We start from the raw sequence: 26827 nt of genomic DNA, 5'->3' as shown, positions 1-26827 counted from the left end.
TGCAGTGTGTTTTCTTGGGTATTGTATAGACAGGCTGATTCAAGGCTAAACGATAGCCTGTTAAAAAGGTAGTCTCTTCATTCCGTCTTTATGTTGTGTTAGTGAATGGTGTTTCCAGTGAATATTCTAAAATTTTTTTCAGTTTAAGGGAAGTTGTGACTCTTTTTCTACAGTCTGTATCTTGGCAACTAATCAAAATATACTGAGTTCTTCTGTCTGTGCTGCCACAGGGGAAAACATATACTGGGAATGTGGTGTGATGGCCAACCAGAAAGAGCTAGGACACTTCTGGGATTTTTTCCACTAAAGATGTAGGCTGCTTCAGGAGCTGTTAGTCACAGTGATGCTCTTGGGATGATGTCTTCCTTCCACTTGCAAGTGAAAGACTTGGAAAGAACCAGGGAAGGTTTAGACTAGATATTAGGAAGTATTTCTTTACAGAACGGGTTGTTAGGCATTGGAATGGGCTGCCCAGGGCAGTGGTGGAGTCCCCATCCCTGGAGGGGTTTAAGAGTCGGGTTGACATAGCGCTGAGGGATATGGTGTAGTTGGGAACTGTCAGTGCTCAGTTAACGGTTGGACTAGATGATCTTCAAGGTCCTTTCCAACCTAGATGATTCTGTGATTCTGTGAATTAAGCTGTTGCTTTGCTGTGCTAAGTGCATTCTTTAAAAGAAGCTTTTGTTTCATTTATGTCTTATTCCAAATTGTGAGGGAACTAGCTCTGCTGTTAAACAGCAGGTGTTGGAGACAGGATCATTGGATAGCTCAGGTTGAAGGTGACCTCAGGAGGTCTCTAGACCAACCTCCTGCTCGAAGCAGGGTCAGCTGTGAGGTCAGACCAGGTTGCTCAGGGATTTATCCAGTCAGGTCTTTATCCAGTTTGAACCTGTCTTGTTTCAGTGCAGTTATATCCATTGTCTTTTGTCAACCTCACAGTAGCAGCTGGGGGTCTGTCATTTAGTCCCCCTAGACACCACCTACTCTTCAGGTTGAACAACCCCAATCTCTCAGCCTCTCATAGCAAGTGCTCTGGCCTCTGACTGTCATGCTGGTCATCCACTGAACTTGCTCCAGTTTATCCATGTCTTCCTTGTACTAGAGTGGGGAATGGAGCAGGCAGTCTATCAAATTATAGGACAGCATGCATTTATACCCTACTGTGCACACTAGATTTGTAGACTGGTGTAGGAAATATGTTTAAAAAGTTAAAAAATAACAAGGGAAAACCCAATAGATCTCCCCCCATCAACTGATCCAATCCTGACACTAGGGGAAAACCTACTTATAGTCCCCAAAAGCAATTACTGTGATGCTGTCAGTAAATCCCCAAAACTGAATCCTGGTAGGGATCAGGATTCTTCCCAACATGTATGCTTATGTTGCCTTGCAACCAGTCAGTCACAAAAGCCGTTTTACTTGTCCTCGAGCCAGTGAAGAAGGCACAATCCTTAAAAAGAATATTGTTTCCTTCATTGGCTCAGACAAAGCCTCATCCATGAGAACAGGAACTGGGCATTTGTGACCTGAGTGATTTGGTAGTGGGAGATTAATATTATGTAATCCTTGATAATAATATCCAAAATTAAAATGTTTTTGAATGTGCCTGAAATACTCTCAAGAATCTTAACGTTCATACTGGTAAGTTAGGAGATTTTCTGGCTTTTACTTGGTAACGTATTCTCTGTAAAAGCATGCTTCTTTTGTCAGTTCTTGAAGAACCTGACGCATTCATATTTTCTATTGAGTCTAAGTCTTTGTTGTTTCTAGCCTTTTTATTACTGGTTTCAACCTAACAAGACAAATACACAGTGATAATTGCTCAAACTTATTTCAAGAATTCAAAAGAAAGGTAGATACATTTCTTTTTATTTCATAATTTAAGTGAAGGACAGCAGTGCGTGCAGTGCATGAAAATATCTCAGGGAGCACATCATTTACACAGTGGTAAGCACTCTGTTTGTATTCTGTCTATTCCTTCTGTACAGATATTCTCTGAATAGCATTATGAGTGTTTTAGGAATAAAAGAAGTGTTGAACAGAGAGGGTCTGACTAGAACTGAGATATTGTAAAAAGGAAGAAAAAAGAAACATGAAGAAAGAAGAAAAGTAAGTCAAGGACAGAAGCAGACACACTCACTGAGGATGACAGACACACATATACTCACATAATACATCCACTCATTCATCTGCCGCAGCACTAAGAAATAGTAAAAGGGAAAAAAGAATTTCACAGACAATGCACGACAGGCCAAAGTTCTAGGCTGATCCCTGGCGTTATACATCTTAGTTTTATAAGTCGGGCTGAGAATTAGAAAGACCACAGAACAAAGACAAAGAGCTTTATACTCTGGGCATGATGTAGTCAATTTATATTTCACCTTCGGTTCAGAGAGGAATCTTAGACCTTCCACTAGCCTGAGAAAGATCATCAAAAATGATCTTGAAGTCAGGTGATGGAGGAGCATGTAGAAATGCAGCCATATCTGTAGTTCAAATTATCAATTTCTTTTAGGCATGAATTTTAGAGTAGTAGGCAATTTAGCGACATCAGTCAAATGATCAGATAAATGTGTCACTCGCCTTCATTTCTGGTAGTCTAGTGAGGAGAAACTCAAGCACAAATCAGGGCAAATCTACAAAATATACCGGGGCCATACCAGTACATATGCTAAGCACACCAGTGACTGCATCTGATTTGCTAAATAAAACTGGTGAGGAAGCAGTCTCGTACAGTGGGCCCCAACTGTCCATTAGTCATAGGCACTCTATAAGATCCCAGGCATGGTTTTGGGATTGCATGTACTGAATACTGCTCCCAGTAAACACCATGAACAAGGATGAATCAGCTTTGTCTCTTTCCATCCTTCATGTCTCCAGAACTCTTCTGGCAGATTTTGAACCCTCAGGTATCCCCTATGCTCTTTTGCTGCACCCTAGGACTTGAAATATGAACTGTTTCATGCTGCTGGCTGTAATGCTCTTGCAGGCTATAACACAATAGCCATGGTTTTATTTCAAAACACCTGGAATAAACGCATAAATATAAATTGTTGTCCTAGAGCTTCAGGGACATTGTGAAGCACAGAGAAGACCTGAACTGAGCTCTGGTGTAGGCTGTATGCAGCAGACCTTGCCACCTGGTCTCAGGATGAGAGAACAGTCCCCAGCTGTTTTCTTCCCTGAGATAAAGATATAGGTAACAAGTTCTGACAGAATTATCAAGCATACTGGTACTTAGTGTGTCTCTGATGCCAATGTTGTTGGTTTGGGAACAGAAATGTTTATGCAGGGTCAAACACAATAAGCTGAGTCCTAGACTGAGGAATTCAAGCCTCATTCATGCCTTTCCTTTCCTGCTGGGAAGAGCATTATGACTGAGCTAACAAACTGCTTGTGTAGAAAAGATACTTCTGCTTTTGTGGATGACATTCTTAAGACATTCTCTTCCTAAATATCCAAAAAGCAAAATATTTTAGTAAAAGAATAGCCTTGGTGAGTGTTTAAACAAAAGCACATCAGTGTTTCTGAATCAACTGATCCCTTTTCCTCCAGCTTGTAAATAAAGTAAATCCAGTAAATAAAAACAGCATTGGCTGTGCTTCTGGTGCTATGTAACTTTACAATAGCATCTCCTTTGGTCCCTCTTCACAATGTTTTTCTTCTGAAATGTTTCACTATATAATCCCCATTAAAGTTATTAGTTCACAAGTGAACTTTTCACACTGCTGTTATGCATACACTTGTGTATCTCTGGTGAAAGTGAAATGGGCAGAACAAGGAACTACAGGATATTCCTGAACGCTGACATTTCAGTCAACAGTCCAGGTAGGAGCTATTGTTTTCTTCCCCATCACGTTCACTTTTGTCTACTTTTCATGCTGTGACTTCTATTCAGTCCCTCTTGTCTGAAATGGATGCTGGTGGGTATCACATGAAGTGCAAAGTGACTTCCTTCCACCTGCTGAGTTACAGACTGAATTGAAAAATTCAAAATTCAAGCATATTCTCTGGTTATACCTTTTTCTATTCAGAAAGAAAGATGATTTATTGGAAGTTCATATATGAGAAGTGAAGGTGAATGTAACGCTACAAAAATCAGTTTATAACCAAAGATAAATAGTTTCTTTCTGTCTTCATTTTGAAATCTTCAGCGCATGTGTGTTTGCATAGAACAGTCATATTGAGTCAGGTTTTCTAAGCCTGTCAGTCATCTGTCTCCAGCATTGACCTGCTTGGAGTAAGTGAAGGGCAAGCATATGCAATATTTCCTCTTACTGCTCTTTCAGTTTCCAACTCTTTGCAGGTCAGAATATGCCTGTTCGGTAACATGGAGTGTCTGTGTCAGGTACTTGTCCATTGCACCCCTGAACCTGTGTAAGCCCTTTGCACTCTCAACACCTTTGGCAGCAAGTTCCAGAACTCAACCTCCTCTTGCTTGAAGAACTCTTGCTTTGAACTTGACTCCTACACATCTCATTTCGTTCTCTGTTACGATTGGAAGAGTCAGAGGAGAGTAAAAAAAAAAAAAAATCCTCCTCTGTTGTCTCTTTGCTATTTAAGATTCAAAAAATATGAGTGAACCATGCACTGATTACACTAGATGGATGTTTTCTGCTAATTCCTTGTCCTTTTCTGGTAATTCCCAGTGTTGATTTGCTTCTTTGACTGCTACTGGACAAGGACAGTTTCATGGAATTATCCATCAGAACACCAAGATCTCTGTCCTGAATAGCAAATGATTTTTCCTTACATTTATCTACCTTGATCATTGTTTGCTCTTTTATTGCTACTTGGTTTCACAAGGTGCTTCTGGAATTTTACACTATGCCACATAACTATCATTGCAACTACATTTACTATCACCTCAGTTCTTAGCTGTTTGCCAAGCCATTTATGAATACTGTAAAATAACAGAGGTCTCAGCACAGATCCCTGCAGAACTCTACTGATAACTTGCCTTCATTGCAGATACACACCATTTATTCCTATTCTCTCTTTTTTCACTGTAAATGTAAGGACTTTCACTCTTACTCAGTGGCTGCTTAATTGCCTTACAAGCTTTTGGTTAGGGACTCTGACAAAAAATTCTTGGAAATCCAGGTACATGGTACTCATCAGGTCATGTTCATCCACTGTTTTTGATCCCTTTAGAGAACTTCAAGATCAGAAGGTAAGATTTCTCTGCCTTACAGCTTCAAAGCCATACAGACTTCTTCACAGTAGATAGTATTGCTGAATTTTATTTAATTTTATCCTTAAATATCCTTATATTATAGTTCCTTCTAATTTTCTGGGATGTATGTAAAGCTTACTGGCCTGTAGTTCCCCCTACCTCCCCTGGAAACTTCTGATTTTTAAATTGATCTCATATTCTTTACCTCCCATTCCTCAGTAGGAAGGCAGTTCTCAGTGAGAACTTTAACACATCCATAGGTAATTCAGTTCTGGCCCTGGCAACTTACTGCTGTTGATTTTTCTAATTTGTTCCATAAGCTTTTTCTTAGTTGCTTCAATTTTGGACAAACTCTGTGCTGCAAATAGAGATTTTTTTTGCTGTGAACAAAGAAGAGTTCCAGCATAGGAGTCTTCTTAATTTCCTTCATAATAAACACCAATGCAGAGAATTCATTTCATATCCCTGCAATAGCCTTGCCCTCTCTGAGAGCTTCTTTTAGATCCTTGCCATCATTTGGCACTCTCTGATAGGCTTCCTGCTCCTGTTATGCTTGGAGGAAATATCTTAAAATGGAGTAAAAGAACACATAGAATAAGAGAAATGAAACTATGGAAACTTCAGAGAGTGCTATGTATTCATATATTTCTTTTCATTTTTCAATGTTTTGTGATAAGAACCATTTATTGCAATTTTACACTTTATGTCAAGTGATAAAAGAATGTTCAGAGAAATCATCCCTTTCAAATCTGGGACAAGGAACTTTGTAAAAATAAGGAAAATAATGTCATTACATTGCTCTGTCTCTTCTAATCATTTTTTGTGGAGCTTCTGAATAGGTATTTCCTTCTCTTCTGACAAAATTAACTGTAGAATTAAAGTAAGGTTATCTGTATCTTGCTGGTTTCTCCTTCATTTTAAGTATTTCATAAACAATATCTAGTAAGATTTAATCTAAAATTCCAGAATTTAAGTCAGTAGTTTCACCATTGATCTGCACATGGTCACCATCTGACATGAAAGGTTTTGTCCAGTTGATCTCTTCCCAAGAGTGTTATGTTTTTATATGTATAATTTTGTATATAAAAATATTTGAAGAGCATGTAGACTTATTCTTAGATGGTTTTCGAAGAAACCATTGCTAGCAGAACTTTGTGAATCTTTCAGTTTTAAGCAGTTGAAAATGCTTCCTCTTTCTGCTGTGCTTCTTACACTCTCAACCTCACATGTTTTGTCTGTGTTGTAATGATAGCAGGTGCGAGGTCTTTCACTGGTTTTTACTGGCAATTGGGCCTTCTGCTTTAATCTTAGATCTGTTCCACAGCTGTCCAACAGCTGGAGGAAGGAGCCTGAGATCCCTTACAGTGTGGATCTTTAGGGAAGTGTGTTATATCAGGAGTTATATTCCATCAGTCTAACAGCATCTTATATACATTCTTTCTCATGTTTGATACAGCATCTAGAGACTCAACAAGAGTCTTTTGGTTTTGTAATTTGTCTCATTTTTCTATCAGTCCTCTATAATGGAAATCTTGAGAGTGGATTTCTCATACTCAAAACCATGTTTTTATTCAGAAGTTGTTATCAATCACCATTTCCCCAGAATAACAGAATGAGAAAATATACCTTCTAGGTTTGATATGCTATGTGAGTTTGTGCTTCTAGATGAGAAACAGTGTTCTCTCAGAACTGGAGAAACTAGTTGATCCTTGGACATTTATATCCCTTTTCTTCAAGTGAATGTAATCTTCCCCTTTTCTGAGACTCGTTGGGCAATGCTGAGAATAGAACGTTTTCACTAGGTCTTTCAGTTTTACATATTGCCCTGTGCCAAGCCTCTTGCATCATCCAGTTCCTCCTTCATTTTTGGAAGCTGATCATCTCCAATGTATATGTTGCACAGAGGAAGGTAAATCTTTAATTTAATCTGTATTCTCCTTTTTAAGTGGTTCATTTATGTGCGTCATACCCCCAAGCCTCTGATGTGAGGCCTCTAAATAGTTAAGTTTGGGGTTTCTTTTAATTAATGTTGTTCAATTAGTGACAGAGCTTTCTATATATTACTGTTGTAAATAGCCAAAAGAAATCAGTAGAGTTCTCCCGAGTTCAAAGCTAGAAGCAGTGTTCCTCACCCTGTTGCAGGTACCAAGTGAAGTCATGTTGACCTCACCTTTGGTTTAAGGAAGGATACTGTCCTGTGTTGGAAAGTGCTAATAACTATAATAATGTTATAATAAAATGTGTCCTCACTATATTAACAGAGGCACATTTTTCAATGTATAAAAAGAAATCTGCTTCTGAAAAGCCTCAGAGAAATTGTCAATAGAAAATTAATCACAATTCACACATTATTAAGAAATATTAGAACAAAGTTCTGCATATTTAAGGTGATACTTGCCATCTTAGACAGTGAAGGAACAGCTAATGCTGTTACACGCTTTCACCTTCCCTAAACATTATACATTTTTTTGGTCATTAATTTCAACTGATTAATGCCTATACATACCCTTATACTTTGGGGAAAATGGTATTATATTAATACATGTTTAGCTTTTCAGTAGAAGGGCATTAATGAATCCCACCTAAAATATGACTGCATAAAAGATCAGTAAAATTAACCTGATTTATCATTTTAATCTGTTTTAGTGGCCTTCAGAACTGATCTTTTTCATTCACTTGTGAAAAGGAGGGTATGACCTGTAAGCAGATGTAGGATCAGCCTGAGAAATGCATACAGCAGAAGGCTCTATTGTGCCTTTTTTTTTTTTTTGTCAGAATGTTTGAAGAATAGTTAATATAAACAACAAAATGCTCAGTCTTCAAGTGCCTGCTGGTTAAAGCAATGTTTAAATGCCACGTGATAATTTGCTCTCTTCATTTTCTGTTAATATAAAGACGTCTGCTCTGCCTGCTTCAAAGCTGGTAATGTAAATAATTGTTTTTCTTAGATTTGTCTAACATAAATGATGGACTTTACAAAAACCTTAATTAATACAATTGTGATTTAAAGGAAAATTTGGGTATTAAAGTCCTTGGATATTAAAGTCCTATAAATAGATAATAAAATCTCTACATCAAAATCCTAAACAATTTAAGCTACAGTTTACTAAGAAACAAGATGTCAAAGTTTTATCTTGTTAATTTAAAAGTTGTCACTGTTCTTTCATTTTATTGTGCATCCTGAATTTAAAAACAAGTGCTCTTAGAAAGCACTGAAGTCTTCTAAAACAATTTGTTTCTAGGAGCCAAGATGACATTTAAGTTTTGTTTTTGTTTTTCCTACACCCTTGAAATGTAGTTTATTATATAAATGTCTTGAAGTAAGACCTTAGCTGAAGTATTTTTCTTGTATTTTGTTTTTCATCATAATTTCTCATTTTTCTCTGGCAGATTCTTTTGGTCAGCCTTACTGTTCCCATCTATGTGCGTGTGTGTACATGTTAGAATATCAGTCTGTGCATTCCTCTCCTCATACATTCTTTCATGACAGACCAAAGTGATGGTCTGTGTTTTTAATGAGGAAAGCTCACTGAAAAGACTTTAAACATTTTTTAAATATGTAAATATGTAAAAAGTGCCAGTATTGATGATATTCCAGAGGAAAAAAAAAGTCAGTCATGTTCAGTTAGTATTTCACAAGCCTGTCTCAACAAAGCAGTTTTGCTTAAGGTAACAATTCACTCTCTGAGAGGCCACTAGGAGAAGCTGTTTCCAAAGTTGAGGGCTGGAAACAATCTACAGTCAACCCAGTGTCCATCATATCTAATTCCCACTGGAACTGGTATACCGTTTTTATCTCACATGCCATACCTATTCACAAGAGTCCTAATCGTACAATTCATCAAGTGACCTCTGCAAATTACTACATGTTTTAAGACCTCTAGACATCAAAATATTTCTGGAGGGTACTCCAAGCCTTAACGTATTATGTCAAGTGAGGAAAAACAGTCCATTCCCAGAGGAAAACCTAAATCCACCACCTAATCAGTTAGCTTCCCTAGAGTAACTACCATCATGACAGAAATCTTGCAAGATTGTCACACTAAAAGTTTCTTTAAAAATTCTGGTCAACCTCTTTTTTTGGTGTCATTATTTAAGTCTCTTATGGTCGAACAACTACTTCCCACTTGAGTTTACTAGCTGTAGTTCATGAGGTATTTATTTCAAATCTCTTTTGATATTTAAGTCCAAGTGAATTAAACAATTTGAGATGTGACCAGAGACAACATTACATCTGTGGCAGTTAGACTGTGATCTAAGCAGACAAGACAGACCAATCCAAATACAATTGACAGAGTTCTCAAAAAATGGAAAACTAATATAAGTGAGACAGAGAAGGCTACTCAGGTTTTGAGTGTTCACTGTTTCACCTAGTTCTCTAATCCCAAAAGCAGTTGTGAAGAATAAGGAGGAAAAAAATGTGGTGGAAAGGAAAATTCACTCTCCCTTTACCTTCTTGAGAAGATAATGTTAAAATGAAAACTCTTCTTAAGACAATCCATCACTTTTCTTGGCTGAGTTCTTGAAAGAGAGGTCCCACACTGCAATAAGCTGAACACTGGTTTTGAATTGAAAAAATAAGTCCAAATCACTATCCATAACATTTGGGACAGTAGGAAAGGCTCATTTGTTGGGTTTAGTTGCAAAATAGTTCTTGCATAGTTTATGGATGGCCTAATCCTTTGAAAACCAAATGACTGCTTGAGTCTGATTTTCTTGCCAGGCACAATAGTCTGTAAATAAAAATAACCAGCTCAAAACAGTGCTATTTTATTTTATTCTGTCTTTAAAGCAATTAAAGATCTAGAAGACAAAATTAGTGGAAATTTTGAAACTATGTATCTATTTTTTCTGTCTCAGCTCATCTTAGAGTCAGATTCTTTTTTCTGTGGATTCTTTTTTCTCAGTGGTAGATAGATATTCCCAAGAGTAGCAAAAAAATGATCACCAGCACAATATGTGTCTCAGAACTGTGTTGTGAAAATGCATTTCTATATTCTGCTTGTTGCAATAAGGCTAACAGGAAGAAACAAAATAATGATTCAGAGTTTGTGCTGTTTTCTAAAATCACGTTTTCAAGAGGCGAGTTTTTCAGTGCTATAGATGGTACATTTTTCTAACACCTTTTTGTGTACTCTCTTTTTCTTCTGGGACATTGGCTTCTATGCAGACATCCACTGAAGATATATTTAACAGTTTTGAAAATTTTAGGTGTTGTCAACAAGGTTCTTTATGACAACAAACTCAGTGAAGTGACAGCTCCCTGGTACGTGGCAATCCTAGCCTTAGTGCAGGTTGACAGATATGACATCCTACTGGCTCACCTTTTTCACTTACTGTTATCTGGACCCCTAGGTCTTTTCTGTCATATATATGACATGCCTCAGTGATGTTTAATATGACAGAACTATTTGCTTTATCACTCCAGAGCACGATCTCTCCTGACAATGAAATCAGACAGTACAATTTACTTAAATTTGAACCCATTCCATCTGTCAGAAGGCTGAGGTAAAGTATCCTGGCATCCGTCAAAAGAGAGAAGATAAGTTATTTGCTCTTTCACATCAAATTTATACAATAGTATATTGATGTGCCTGGTTACTCATATCTCCACCATATCTGATTTTTATTGTTGTCTTCACAATAATTTAAGGAGTTCAGGCATTCTTTCCACCTTGACTTGACAGATCACAAATATAAGTGATTTAAAGGGTGAGAGAATTATTTATGTCATGACCAGGTGGCAACTTATCCCTCCTAGATATAAATATATCGCAGAAAGTTAAAGTAACAATTTAGCAAACAAAATGTTCATAGAATCCTAGAATGATTCTTTGAACATTCATGGAAAGTTGTCTTTCTTTGTGTCATTTTACTACAATTTTCTCAGTTCTAGAAACTTTCTCAGTCTAGAAAAACAGTTTTGGAGGCTCTGGAGGAGGTACTGGGCAGATCTGCACTTAGTGTCAGGGTCATAAACTCAGGTGGGAAGCAGTAGCTGTTTTGTTACTCTGGAGCTAGAAGTTAAGAGATTAACTTAAGGAAGTTAAGGAAGTTTTCAGATACTTCTTTTTAAATTATGCCGTATGTGGGGAAGTTGTGACTGCATGGCAAAAATTTGGTAATTATTTCAGTATAAATACATTAATAGCACCTTTAGGCTAAGACTTTAGACTAAGTGTGTGCTTAACAAGGCTTATTATTAATTTTTGGGATTTAAATTTTATGTTTAAAAAAATGCCAGTGCTTTTGTTTTTTAAAGACTATTTTTTTTGTTGCATCCTTTATGCTATATTTATATGGAAATCTTTGTTACATGTTGCTATTTGTCAATATGGGATGGGGGATCAAAAAATCTATGCTCACTCTAAGCAGGGGGATTCCTAGGTGTTGCCTGCTCTGGCTTTTCTCGCTGTAATTTGCCTCCCGTCTTTATTTTAAAATCACTTTCAACCATATTGTGTCTCTGGGAAAGTATCTGGAAGATTCAAGGAGCTGAAATTCAACAAGATCTGAGTAGGCCCCTCTATTGTGCCAATAGTACTCATTTTCTTGAGAAAGGATATTATATATCTTTGGGAATTATTTGGGAGAAATATATGCTACTTTGTGTTCATACTGGGATCAGGTAGAAACTTAGGACTTGAATTTAAAAGTTCAGTTCAAAAGTTACATTGTCTATTTGCAGTCTTCTTTAACTGTATTCACAAGTTACTGTTTATCCTTCAAGGCAATGGGAAAGAGGAAAGGAGAGTTAGCACGCATGTTAACTGGAAGCTTGAAAAATAAAGATCACTGTTCAAAGAGAAATCAGCTTGAAGAGTTATCAACAATTATTAAATATTTAATATTACAGGCCAGATGGAATTGGAACAGTATCTGTTGAAGAGAAAGAAAGGTTTGAGGAAATTAAGGACAGACTTTCCTCCCTTTTAGAAAACCAAATAAGCCATTTCAGGTGAGTGTATAGTTTATTCAATGAATACTAAGTTTTTTCTGGAAGAATTTTCTCATGGTGTTCAATTTTGGTCTTGAACAAGCAGAGTGAAAATAAAATAGTCTACCTGCAAAGAAATTTTGAATATATTAAATACGGAATAATTTATTGACACAAGTGATTGTGCTTAAAATTTGTGTATCATGTGAGTTGTATTTTTCTATGGTAGAAAAGATTGTGCAAGAATATAGGCCTGATTTTTGTTGATGCTTTTAAAATTTAAGCTTTCTATAACTCTTAAGAGAGAAAATTTTCTGAATGAAAATGACTGAGCCATAGCAATTTCTGGTTTAGTACTGATCAGAAGAGTCATCAGAGTAGATAACATCTTTGATAGATGGCAGCTAAAACTTTTCTAGATGTCTAATGTAATTTTCATGGTTTCATGATATGTTTACCTTTCCTAAGTCAGCTAAGGTCCATCGTCCTCAATAAAGAGTTTGTCATATGTTAAGGACTGTCAATACCGGTAAATGTTTAGGGAAGGAGTACAAGAAAGTGAGCAAACTTGGGTGATTTTTCCTTCTATTTGCTAAGATTGATGGTTTATGAAGCTTAGCATTAAAATGGCATGTAGACCACTAAATCTGTTAGTTTATCACCCTAAGCCAACATATCTTCCACTATTCTGTCAATCTAATCCTTTTTTAGAATGTATTTATAGAAATTTTTTGTCTCTGTATCACCTTATGACAACCAGTCCCACAGTTTAAATAGTGCTGTGTGAAACAGCTTTCTTTTGTCTGGCAAGGTTGGCTATAAGTTTGTTGGATGCCTCTCTGGTTTGATGAGGTAAATGTCTAGTATTCACTGGTATCTGCCATGTTGATAACTAGGTCTTTTTGAGCATAGAGGACATAGCAATCTTCACTTGGGACTTCATCTCTGTATTAAACTAAAGAGAGCTAGGATTCTCCAAGGAGGGTATTCCTTTGGGGGAAAAAATTATGTTCCCTTCCTTTATTTGCTTTAAAGATTCTTCCTTGACTCATTTCCTGTTTCCTGTCTTCCATGGAATTAAATAGCTCTTGCCAGAGAAGAGATACAGAGCAGCAAAGGACAGAGTGCTTCCTACCCAGGCCTTGGAAAGGCAGGAGGAGAGTACTGACAAAGAACGTCATCTGCAGGGGGAAGAAAAACTTGTTTCTGTGACAATCTTCTCATGCTTGCTACAAAAAAAAAAAAAAAAAAAAAAAAAAAAAAAAAAAAAAAAGGTGCACTGGAGCTGGGAGAAGACCTCTGGCCTGTTTGGCATACTTATGATCATATCCTGTCAAGTTTATGGTAGAAACAAAATTGCTGGAATTTCCAATTAATATAGGTACTTTTACTCATACACAATGATGAAGTCAGTGAAATTAGCTGTGACCCAAAAAATACTGAAGCATCAGAAGCCTTCTGAATATGTACAGAGAGAGAAGCAAGATGGGTGAACAAGAGAGGCTGGGCATCTTCAGAGTAATTCTGTTCAGGCCTTCATGTGCATGAGACTAATTACAAAATGTATAATAAGGTCTAAATAATTATTTGAGTTGGAACAAATAAAGGTGAAACCCATCATGTCTGCTTACCTACACACTAAAGCATGTTGATGAGCTTCGGCTATATCAGTGACTATAGGATCTTTCTGCCTTAGTTTTGGTGGATTTTGAGGAAATTCAAACAACATTAGAAGCTCCTCCTTGAGAGCAATTAAATGTGTCATTCATAGATGAATGCCTCTATCCTTCAGAGGACTCTCAGGTTTGCATTAAAATCCTATTTAATCAAGACAGACAAACAATGCTCTGCCAGTTGAAGAGCAATTATTATATCTTTCTCTGAACAAATGTTGGAACTAAAGTTAGGTGGAATGTCTGGATTTAAATGAGGATACTGGCATAATACTGGTAGAAGGAAGAATCAATAGTGTCCTGGAATCTGAATTTATAAAGCATATAGAGTCACAATATAGGACATCCTGATAAAGAATTAACATTAGACTTTTAAATAAAACCTTGTATCATTAATTAACAAAGAATAAGCTTGGCTGTGAGATTGCTTGATTAAGAAAACATGGTATTAAAAACACTCCATATTTCTATCCATTGAAATTGTTGTGATAACTGTGAAATGCTCAATAGTTTGAAGAATACATTCAGCAGTAAAGATTGATGCAAAGCATGCACTGAATGTACATGTACTGAATTTTTTTTTGGCCTGTTCTCTTTTGCTACATTATTAAATTTTGTTGTTTTATGATCACTACAACAGAACACCTCTCCTGCTCTGCACCTCTCAAACTATGTCCTGTTCACGTTTGAGACCAAATCTGGAATGGCATCTTTTCTTGCGGGTCCTAAATTAGCTGTCCAAGGAAGCAATTCAAAACTGTCTCCTGAAAGATTATCGTTATATCTCATCTTAATGAGACATTGATCAAGCGTACATGTGTATAGTTGAAATCTCTATTACTATTTGTCATCAATTTGCAGCTCCTCTAATATCACTTAACATTTCCTAATCACTCTCATCATACTAATTGGAGGGTCAGTGGTACAGACTTTCAAGAATCACCAGCACTTCTTTTTTCTGAGCTTTGCCCTCACTCCATTGCTTAACATTGCATGCAATGGTCAGCTGTCATTGTGGACAGTTTTAACTGAAGAGTGTATTTTTCTTCACACCTTTCAGAGATGCACTGAACATTTGCTACGTCCACCTAGTTCACTAGGTCACACCTAGGTCACTAGGTCACACCCATCTAAAAAAAAATGCTCTCCTATGCCTGTTAGTTAACCCACCGCTTCCAGTTTTAATACTCCCCTATGGTCTTTTTAATTTTAATTGCTATCAGCCTGGCTCCATTACGATTAAGATGCAGTCAGCCTGTCCTGTGCTGGTGACTCTCATCTAAAGTATTTCCCAGTTCTTAAGGTACTTAAACTTTTCCTCTCTGTCATTTTACTACTCACGGAGACTTCAGATTTCTGCCTGCCTTTCAGGCATCAAATGTGGAAGAGCCAATGTTTCAGAGAAAGCTGCCATGAGGGTCTTGAACTTTAACCTCTTGCCTGGCTGCATGAATTTTATCTCTGGAGTGTTCCTCCTACACTTCTGTATATTACTGGTCTAATGTAAACCATGAATGCTGCTCCTTCTCTATTCTCCCCTAGGTAACTTATATAAACACCTCCTGATGTCCACTACCTTTGTACCCAGCAACTAACTTACTGCTTGGTCCTCTTGGATGACACAGACCCAATTATCCATATGTCTAATAATTGAATTGACTACTGTCACCATCTATGTCTCCCTATCCTTAAAGATCCCCGCAGCTGTGGGAACATCCTTGCCACAGCCAAACCCGTAGAGGTTGACAGGAATAAGCGTGAAAGGCAAGTGAAGGATTGTGGAAATGTACTGCAAAGGGACGAGGACACAAAACATCTAAAGTTGTATTATGTTTTAAGATGACTTAACGCCTAAGGGTCATTAAATCTGCATTGCTAATTTTTTAACCTGTCCTCAGAAATTGTTAGCACTACAGTAAGAAAAATAAAATGAGGCAAAGCAAATACTGGAATTCTCACTGCGGAAAATCCTTTTTTGACCTCATTTGCAGTGCTTTATTTTGGGTGACCAAAATGTATATCTAAAATTCACTGGTCTGAATCCTTTTATCATTAGAAAAGATTTTACTGTTGGAAAACATTAGAATATGAGGCTACCATTCTCAGTAAGTAATAATAAGAATACTCTCAGCACAGTAAAAAGTCTTTTTCCAATTGAGGATATCCCATCAAGATTTTAGAGATGGGATTAAGAGAGGTTACAGTTGCCTAAGCACTGTAGTCTCATTGAGCTGATATATTGGATAATTCAGTAGACAAAAATGAAAAACAAAGCTATGAATGGGATCACTTTTTAATTTACATAATTTTAGATGAGACAGAAGTGGCTATGGTTTAAGTTGTAGCTGCTAAAGTTTAAGATAACATAAAATGTTTTTCCAAGCTATTTATAATATAATAGGGAAAATTATGGAATATATGCAGGCATTTTTATTCCCAAATAGCTGACATTTTTTCTTAATCCAATATTAAAACAAGATATAATAAACAGAGCGCTACTTCACATCTCCAGTAGCTGTCATGACTACATGAGAAATACTACCTCTTTCCAATTAAGCTCATCAGAGACCATTAAGTATCTTTCATAGTTGAGAAAGTGGAAGTGATGCTTTTTGGCTTTTAAATTCTTTCTGAGCTGCTGGTGGGCTGATATTTCTGTACTACACATATGCTCCATGGTAGACTACTGAAGAGGGCTTCTGCTTTCATTTGTACTTCATGGATAGAAGTCTTCTGCTAACATAATTTAATGTAAGTTGTGTACAGTTACATCCCAAAATAAATTCTGAACTTATGTATTATAATTCTGATAATTTTCTCTTCCTCTTTTTTTTTTTTTTTTTTTTTTACATTTTAAGATACTGCTTCCCCTTTGGACGTCCTGAAGGAGCTTTAAAAGCCACACTTTCATTACTTGAAAGGGTAAGTTTGAGAACATATTTTAAATTCTGCTTGAGTACTAAGCCTGCATTTTTCTTTTGCCTTCAGGCTGCTGAAAGCAGACTCATGTCTTCTCAGTTATTTTACTACTGGTTTTAATTGTTCACTGGGAGGTTTTTTTCTCATTGTCTTCCACAGAGGCAAACAGCTGTTTTCTGTAGGACTTATTTATTAGACTTTCACTTCAAGCCACTGTAGTGACTCTTTTTTTCTTTATAATTTAATAATTACCCAGCATTATCCCTAAAGTGGCACAGGTTTACTCTACAGCCCCCCCTTTCCTGCTTTCTGTGGCTTCTATGCTGATGATGTTGTCTGTACTGATATGTAACATTAAAAAGCTTCTATATAATCCAAATAATCTTCCATAAATGCATAATCTGAGTCAATTTAAGAAGAAAAAATTATATGCAGCAAAACCGACATGGGCAGCTATAAATATAAGCTCCTGCCCAGCAAATCCTCTTGTATTGACTGGAAGAGAGAAGACCTGGTAATAGTAAAAGCATCTCAGTCATCTCTGAGGAAAGAGAACTTTATATTCCAGCAGAGATTCCAGAGGAATTGTATCAGCAGGAGCCTGATGAAGGTATGAATTCAAAAAAAGCTTAGATCCCAGTCTGTGTAGTTTTGCCAAAATCATAGAGGTCTGGTCCTGGGGAGTGTCAGTTGTTCTGCACTGCAGAACACTTCATGGATAGAGATTCTATCTTAGAAAACCTCTGCCATGTTCAAAAACATGTAGAGAGTGTGGGTATATGTCTTCTTTGACTTATAATCTCATTAACTGTAGTGCTGTGTAGATTCCTTTGTGTTATATGAAACAGTTATTTCCTCTCACTGTTCCTGCTGTTACAAATGGCTATGGTACTCTACCAGGTGCTCAAGCAATACCATTGTCAGTCTTGACTGGGAATAAATGTGCATTCCTATACTTGTGGATGCAGAATGGGTTAGAAACATTTTATTTTACCTGTTTTTGAAAATTTTGAAAAAAAAAATCCATAATATTTTTGAATACTGTATTTTCCCTTGATAATCCACAAGTCGTTCATTAAAAAGAAGTAGGTTAACAAAGGTAGATATGTCATATGCATGTGCAAGTAATGGAAGAAGTCTGCTTTGCAGCAATGTCTTTCTACTTCTACCATATCCTTCCCCAGACCGTATCTCTTGTACCCTCCCTTTAACAGTAGTTTTTAGATATGTTTTATAAGGGTGTAGTTTGTCTGGGGATCCATTGGAGAAGAAGCATCTTTAAAAGGTTGTGAGTTATCTGAAATTTTATTATTGACGTTAAAATGTGGTAAAAACATACTGAGTTTTGTTTACACCTGCTTGTTGAAAGTTAATGGAGTATAGAATAAAAGTAAAAATGCAAGTGAATTATTAACAATATTTATTCCTTTTTTTGTAGTAATCCAGAGTATATACTGTTGCATTCATATAAAGAGGTATACATTCTCAGTTTACTTCTCTTGCAACAGGCGATCCAGTTTATCTAAGTCCTATATTTTAGAAATGAATAGGCTTTAAAAGCTGACAGGTTTTGAAAAGCTTTATATGATCTGTTCTTCTACTTGTCCATAATAAAATATTCCAGCAGTCGTTCAGTGTTTTCACTGACTACTATGGATGACTGTTTTTCACATCAAGGACATCTTGAATTTGAATCACTTTATGAAGGAAGAAAAGCAAGTCAGTATTAGCTAGCTCTGATGGTGGTGTTCACAGTTTCTCCTTTACACTGTTGAAGAGTCAACAGTTACGCAGTGGTGGAAGCTTTTCCACAGATGAGAACCAAGCAAGTTTCCACATCTTTAGTGGGCAGCATGATCTAGCCCATCCACAGAATGCTCTTGTTATACTGCTCTTGGTGTCACCCAAATGAAGACTGACTGGCATGCTGCAAAATGCCAAACCGTAGAGGTATTGTATATAAATACCATATAGACAGTCAAACCGGGGTTGAACAGAAACCTTCAAAGACAAATACCTAGTTCCACCAGCTGAAATAGCTCCTTTTTGATTTCTGCCTTTAATCATTATCAGATCTGTAGTAACTTTAGGATACTTTTATCCTTTTCCATTGGGTTTTGGGTAATGACTATAACCAAGTGGTATAATTGTCTCTGGTGCAGGTTTTAATGAAAGATATTGCCACTCCCATACCAGCAGAAGAAGTGAAGAAAGTGATTAGAAAATGTCTGGAGAAGGCTGCCTTGATCAATTACACTCGACTTACAGAATATGCCAAAATAGAAGGTTAGTACAGCAATCAACTGCCAAAGTGGCTGTAAAAGCCAACAATGCCTATTAACTGAATATTCTGTGAGCAGCCTTTTCCCTTTCCAGAACAAACCCTTTCCACAGCAAGGGGAAATGTCTCATTAAAATCTCAGCTGGTGAACTATGGAGCTTTTTCCTATTCATTGCTTTAATATGCCTCCTGGGACCCTGTCTGAATGGAAGACTAGGACTTCCTAATTTAAGTTGCCCTTTGTTCTTACTTTTGAGTTCTCCATAAATCTAAAAGGTTGTTTATGGGTTATTTTTTATTTCTCTAACTATTTCTAGTAATTAAACCACTGACAAGAAATTCTTTCCTTTGCAGCAGTGACAGTACCTTGAAGCTTGAAAACTCTGGGTATAGATGCTTTTTTGATGGACTTATAAAGCAGACAGATAGATAAGTGTGATTAGTTTTGCTGTTGTGTTGTCAGATGTATAATAATAATCTGATGATTAAAACCTTAATTACATCCTTTCTGAATGAATTAATGGGACAAAATACCAGGTTTGATGGTAATCAGAAGGTTTTCTGGAATTTAGGTATCTTCTAGAAAGTACATCCTGAAATTAACAAGGATTTTGCTCAAAAAAATGGTTTGGATACACAATGTCATTTTACTATTTGTAAACCTTATATAGAACAAAAAGGAAGTCATAATAGTCATATGCCTTGTCAAGACACATCTGTTCTATTCCATAAAGCACAGAAAGCTTGAGATATACCTGAACAGATATGTTCAGGAGTAGAAAACAGTGTGTGCACATCTATACAGCTGATTTTTTTGAGGTACAGTCAATTAACAGGAAAATACATGGAGGATGAATTCTGCTTTAAAAATGTCCAAATTTTATGCTTTTTTAAATAGTGTGTATTTCTAGCAATGCACTAGAAGAAATAGTTATCATAGCAGCAAAATGAAGAAGCTTCATATGTTTAGCAATATTATAAAGCCAACTTTTTTCCCTGTTTCCATTTATGCTCAAATTCTCTGAAAAACATGAGTTAACCAATCTCACAAGTGATTAACAAAAAACCCATCTCATCACTATAGCAACTAGTATTATATCATGGGAGTAACAACATGAAACCATCTTAGTAACCAGTTTATCATAATTAATTATGATATCATGTTGTGTTAAAGAAACAAGGATGACTACTAAATCTGTTCTGGAGAATGAAAAAACAAAAATAACTGTTTTCCTTAGGTTTTGTCTTTCTGTATTCATAAAGGGGATTTTTTAATGTTCAGTTTTTAGGTCTTTTAGCAAACCTGTTGAAATAATGGGTATAAAAATAGAAGCATTTTTAAAAGATGACAAAAGCATGCAAAAGATATCTAAACTCACTGACACTAAATTGGATTGGAAAAGTTTTTTACAGTGATGTAAATACGTCCTTGCCCAAGATTTTTAACTATATCCTAGAGAATTGTGGCAGTTCCACTGCAAGCAGCAAATTTGCACTTTAAAATATGCACACTCCTAACACTGCAGTAAGCTGGAACAGCACATAAAACTGCAGTCCATCCCATGGCATATTTTGATTTGCAGATTTCTTTTACGATTTATTGTCTTTTGGTTGAAACACAACTGTATTTCTGTAAGTATTTTTACACTCATGTAATTGTAAACCCACAGCACAATAGATGCTTGCATATATAAGTCTAGTACCTCAATAAGAGATAGGTTGAGTACTTTTCTGAGGATAGAGTACTATTTGAAAGTGAAGGTCTCCAGCATCATAACATCAGAAAATTAAACACATTGGTTTTCAGTAGCAATGAGACAGGTACTGGTCTCTCTCTGTACTCTGATCATTACAAATATCCTACATTTTTGCCAGTATAAATGTAATAGTTTTCAGCAATAGGGTCCATTCTGCTTCATTAGGTTTATGGGAGCATTACTGTATCCGTGCACTGAAATTACGTTCTTCTCTTAAAAGTGATTCATGTTAGTGTTTGCATTAATTGTTTACTCCTCAAGTTGCACACAGAAAGCATGTAGTCATTATCCTTGTATCATTACTGATGTCCTCAAATGTATCTGTCATACATTTTTGGAGTTTTTGTCCTATTTTTTGAATATTTCTTCAGTGAACAACATCATATCAGTCAGTGAAAATGCAACTATTGCATGATAATATCAGCTATAGACCACTAGTAGCTATCTAAAAGATAGAGATGCAAAGAAGGCTCTAACAAAAATAATATTCTTATATTCTTCCTTTCTTATATTCTTTTACTATTGTTTATGTGTCTAGATTCCCAGGCACAATATGGATGCGAACTCAGCCCATGAGCCCAAAATAGAGACTACGCAGGACTAGAAATATAAATATACTACTTAAACACATACACCATTCTCCCTCAGCTGACAAAACCCATCACTTGTGTGAGCTGACTGTCAGGACTCTCACTCACTGCTATACTGAAGATTTTAAGGTTTTAAGTCTAAATAGTTATATTTCTGTAATGATGTTTTTCTTCTCTTTTTTTTTTTTTATTTAGCAACAGCAGAAAAGGACTCAGGTGATTACTATTTGTGTGCATGTCTGCATGTATTACAGATGTGTGTTGTGTCTTGTTTCATTATTTTTATTGATTTCAACAATACAAAGATATTGAGCAGAACATGTGTGAACATTAAAATTCATTTTGCTGTAGTATAATCCATGCATTCTTCATTTACACTGAAAATTAACTATGATGTGCATATATATTAGCAGTTTAGATAATTTTATATTTTGGAATATGATGCAATTGTAGTTTCTGTGAAAGATGTGTAACTCAGTGATGCAGAAAAGTTTGCTGTTAAATTCAAAATCAGTTTGTGTATTTAGAGAAATGTAGTTTCATGGTCATCAGCAAAAATGGTATCCGTTTTGTAATGGGACTACTGATTTATTGATGAAGGTCTTGATAGAACTAATTTTGTAAAGCTGGTTTTACATTTCTCTGACATGGCTTTGTTTGGCGATATGTTTATTTTTCCAGTTACAGCTGAAGGTTGGGAGGATGGTAGTTCTTCATGTTCCTAATTTCATGAAGCTGATGTGGTGTATCTTCTCCAGTAGTGCAGAGAGGTTTTTTTGAGTGCTTATATCCCAATATTTAAGAGCGACCATAAAAAGAGCATAGCTGAAGTAATATTTGTGGCTGAGTAGTATTGGCTGCATAGAAGTATGAGGGATTGTGCGTATATATACTGTGAAATAGATGCATGCACTGCTTTGTCTTACCTTTTTTAAAGAGGTACGCACAGACCCAATGGAAGCCTGATCATGATGCTTTGTGGGATTTCCACAAATAATATCAACCACATTTATGGAAAGGGGCATTGAGTTCGTAGCATTCTCAGGATGAAATAATTTTCCATCTGGAAAGAGACTGGGGTGATGACTTTGTAGACTGCATGGAAGTAGTTCAAAGTAGAGCCATTGAGGGGCTGGAAGGGAAAAAGATGGTCCATTTTTGGAGGAACAGCTTCTTTAGCCATTAAACAAGAAAAAAATACTAGCAAATTATAAAACTACTTTTTTTAAAATCTGTGTTCATAACTGAAGATTCAAAAAATTCCATTGGTTCCCCAAACTTTGGTTTTCATTTGAAAGCTTTAAATGCCCTGGAAATAGAACAGCTCTACTTGGAACTGTTAAAAAAGAGAGCAGTGTGTTGATGGTATGGGTATTCATGCCACAGCCTGTTAAGATGAGTTGATACTAACTCCAATTGATCAAGTAATCTCCCAACCCCTTCTGATCAACAGGGAGAGGTTCATTAAGAAGGTGATTCAGAGTGCTTGGAGGCTCCTTCAGCAATTTCCCTATGAAAGGACCTATCTCACACCATCAAATACAAATGCACCCTAAGAGAGTTTCCCTACTAGATAAGATATCTAAAGCTAGATAGCACAAAAATTACATTTAGTACTTTTACGTCTGTAGGTACTGAAGAAAATATCTCTTCAAATTAGAAATTTAGGAAAATGTTGAAATTAATTTGTGAAATGAGAAAATTGATTTTAAAGCTTGTGTCCTTTGACCTTTACACTCTAAAACCTCAGCTGTACACTTTAATGTAACATGTATCACCTCAAGTACAAATCTTCCTTGTGCCCCACGCTTGCTATTCTTATTTTTTCTTAGGCTCATTATGTCAGAAATATAGAACATTATGCACAGATGACCTACAGTTACAAGCACAGAAAACAAAAAACAAAAAAACCTGTACCTGATTTCAGTTGTTTTACATTAGGTTTATGGACTTTTTGCTAGAAACTATTGCCATGTTCTTAAGATAGGACAGCAAAGCTGTCCCTTAAGTGACCTGGCAAATAACTGTTAGAGAATGGATGAGAGGAAAGCCTATCACATATAATGAGTAAATGGAAATTCACTGTGAGCTAGGTGAAGGTAGAGGTTTATAGGCTGTGTTTATAATTTAATTGCTTAATTAAATTCTGCTTCTGACTAAAAATGCAACTGGAAATTAATCAGACAAATTAATTTTATTGAAAGGAGTAAATAGACTGTGTTTCACCAGAATTTTGTGTTTTATTGAACCCATTTCTCTGTTGCAAAAGATGAAGCAGCTGAAAGGAATCCAAATAAAGTTATATTTTAGCCTGGCTGACAGAACTAAACTCCTACAGATATCATCATGAACTTGATGTACAGTATGCTTAGCCCTAATACCATATATTGCATTGTCGTGGAAAATAAAGAAAAACTATTTCTTGATAACTATTATTTACCTTTTAACTTACGCACTAGATACTGTAGAGAGAATCTTGAATTGCAGGAGTGTCCTTGTTAGGAAATACAGAGGTGAACATGCAAATTCTTTTTGTTGCGAGAATCCTTTTTCAGCAGCGTGGTTGCCAGGTTCCCGGGTCTATTCCCCAAGTGCTCTCATTTTCACAGTCTCAATTGAACAAGACTCTGAATGCTTTCCCAGAAGACGGTGGTTACTTTCTTAATGGCAGACACAGTGGTATAAGCAGCACTTGCATCAACAGGATTTGTTTGCAGTCAGGATGACATTTTATTTAGCACTCCCATGTCATTGTACTATTATGACTATAAAACAGCTTTTTTCAATAAAAATTATATTTGCAATGACATTTATACAGGGTTCAGCATGTCATTCCTTGTGACACGTACAGCTGAAATTCTCATGGAGTAGCTAATCTGTTCAGTCAGTATAATTACCATTATGAGGAAAACAGCAGCAAACCTACTATTATAATTTTGAACTATGTCTAAGAACTCTCATTTAATGCCCTTGTAGTTTGCAGCAAGGTTTTATAATTTGTCAACGAGATGATACTGCATCAACATGTGAAAATCGCTTTTTAAATATAAAACATTTTCATTTCAGCAAATGATGCCTTTGAGATTTTGCTGCCTGAAAGTACGTTTTAGATCATTTTGTGTATGGCATATTTTCCTGTCTTATTCAGTATTTAACTTGAGCTAACTCTTCCTATAGATAATGCTGAACGTAACTCGACCTGCTAGATGCTGAGGCCAGAGACAAATGGCATTCTTCATGTCCATTTTGTATAGCTTCCAATTAACAGCTTACAGAAATTTGCATGCCTCTCTCACCTGTTTTCTCTCCTTCAAAACAGTTGGCCTTCCTTATACAGAATTCATATTTTTCACTTATATTTTATACACATCCATTAACACACACACAGAGTAACGAAATACTTTATTTATTCCTTCTCAGAAATGAATGGTTTTTCCCATTTAAATTTATTTGAAATATGAATGTCTGAGGAGTAATGGACTCTGCTAGTGCTGCTGTCATTGCCTAAGAGAAATGATGGAAACTTCCATGTAAATACATTTTTTGGCACAAGGGCATTACCTTGCTGTGGAGAAATAAAGAAACTGGGTTAGGGATTAGAGTGGTAAGTGGCTGTGAAGCGAAGAGGGCAGTATCTGTCATTGTCTGTAGATATTCATCTCTGAGGCAATAGATTGTAAAGATTTGAATTATTAGGTAGTTGTCTTTTAACTCATTATTTTTAAAAGTCTGTAGCAGTTGAATATACTGGGCTCCTTCTGTCAATCAGTTTTAATAAAAGGAATGAGAATAGATTCTATTAAAATCAGAGCAAATAGTTACTGTGTAGTGTGCAGTTGCTCAAAGACATTTAAATCACAGTTGTCATCCCAATATTTCTTACTATCAGACAGACTGCCAAAGGCTGAATGGCTGTTAACTCCATACAGTAGAAGGTCAGGAGCAACTCAACAGTTTGCTGGTTTTTAAAGGACATCATCAATCGTTAACATACTCATTACATGCAAGTTTCTAAAGAAAGGGTAGTATGTAAATGCCCTCTAGGCTCAGAAGGATCTATCTGACTTAAAAAGAACACTACAAACATTATTTGAAACTGTGAAAACAAGTGGAGAGAGTCATTGTACCTGGAGAGGACTTGATTAAAGCTATCCATGCATGTTGATTTCACTGAACAAACAAAAACGAAGGAGTTGCATAGCAGCATAACACCTTCTTGGTCTCTGTTGGGCAACTAAATGGAAAAACGATATGGACAAATATCCTTGATTTCAGTTTTGGAGCAGAGGTCTAGAAAAGAACCCCTGGATTGTTAAGTCCATGTCCTGATACTCCTTTGTGAACATACCCACATCCTCTCTTAACATCTGGGCTGAGTCAGTCTTTGTCACTGCTCTTGCCCTTTTCCACTCCGTGCTTCACCCATGTGAAGGCCATTTCAAGTCCTGTTTGCTCTATAGGTGTAGGAATCACCTTACAGTCAAATTAGTTCCTAGTTTTTAGCATACTAACCTTGTCCTATATCCCTAATGAAGGAAGGATAGTTCCCTCCTTCATTAGCATTTCATCATCTCCAATTCCTCCTTGCACTATGATACATTTTTCGACAAGTTTTATAGTTACGCAACCTAGGCTTTCATCACCTTGTGTTTTAGCCTCCTGTTCTTCATCTTTATCATTTTAGGAGCCCTATTGAAGTTTGAATTCGACCTTCTTAAACATTGGTGACAAGAACTGTGCAAAGTCATTCCCGTGAGATGCCTTGCACAGTACTAGTAGTACTATTATACCAGAAATGCTTAATCTAATATATTCAAGGAACACTTGTCTTTTGATGTCTATATCATACCTGTGGCACACAGCCATTCAACCCAGTCTTCAGCATTTTGATCATTTCCAGCTGACAAGTTCCCAGTTTATAGCAAATGTTTATTGCTGTTCGTGTGTCAAAATAGATTGCCCTCCTTAAAGTATCAAATTTTGTTTCTCTCTCCCATTCTTTGGAATTATCCAATTCTGGTTCCTGCATTTTGACCCTGCTGTCTATTGCAAGTGTTTTATAACATTGTTATCAGTACACTCCTATTATTTATTCTGAAATCATTTGTGAAAATATTAAGGAAGCTCAGCCCTAAGGTGGATCTTCAAGGAATTCCTCAATAAACCTTTCTTTGCTCTTTCTCAACACTATCTGCTGCCTTTCTCTTGAGACAGCTTCTTTATCCAACACAGTTTCTTTCTTAATCCTCATTTTCTTCAGCTTAACTGGTAGTTTTCCCATGAGGTATGGTATCAAATGCTTTATTAAAGTCAGAATAAATGAGATTATTGAATTTCTTTTTTAAAAAAATATCCTATCAAGAAAAGCTACTGCACAAGTCTAGTGCAACCTAACTTTGCAAATGTGTGTTACGTTTTATTGTTTTCTGTTCATTTTATGTCCTCAGTTAGTGATTTCTTCAAAATTTGTTTTAAAGTTAATAATTGTCAACAT

The 26827-nt window shown here is 36.3% G+C and overlaps 1 protein-coding gene across 11 annotated transcripts in view; it reads left to right on the top strand.

The window, feature by feature from the left end:
• Positions 1 to 26827, top strand: part of CADPS2 (calcium dependent secretion activator 2) — a 322674-nt gene that overhangs the window by 221169 nt on the left and 74678 nt on the right. For 7 of the 11 annotated variants that reach the window (XM_074827607.1, XM_074827606.1, XM_074827603.1 and 4 more), the window contains exons 14-17: positions 12033 to 12134; positions 16645 to 16708; positions 18868 to 18991; positions 21529 to 21549. In XM_074827607.1, coding sequence (XP_074683708.1) covers positions 12033 to 12134; positions 16645 to 16708; positions 18868 to 18991; positions 21529 to 21549 — 311 coding nt within the window. The remainder of the gene's footprint in view (positions 1 to 12032; positions 12135 to 16644; positions 16709 to 18867; positions 18992 to 21528; positions 21550 to 26827) is intronic. The other 4 variants (XM_074827609.1, XM_074827608.1, XM_074827605.1 and 1 more) reach the window with 1 other exon arrangement.

The sequence above is a fragment of the Strix aluco genome, chromosome 5 (assembly GCF_031877795.1).
Source record: "Strix aluco isolate bStrAlu1 chromosome 5, bStrAlu1.hap1, whole genome shotgun sequence".
NCBI classification, from domain to species: domain Eukaryota; kingdom Metazoa; phylum Chordata; class Aves; order Strigiformes; family Strigidae; genus Strix; species Strix aluco.
Note: the sequence above shows the minus strand (reverse complement) of the source record. Positions and strands in the feature narration are given on the sequence as shown.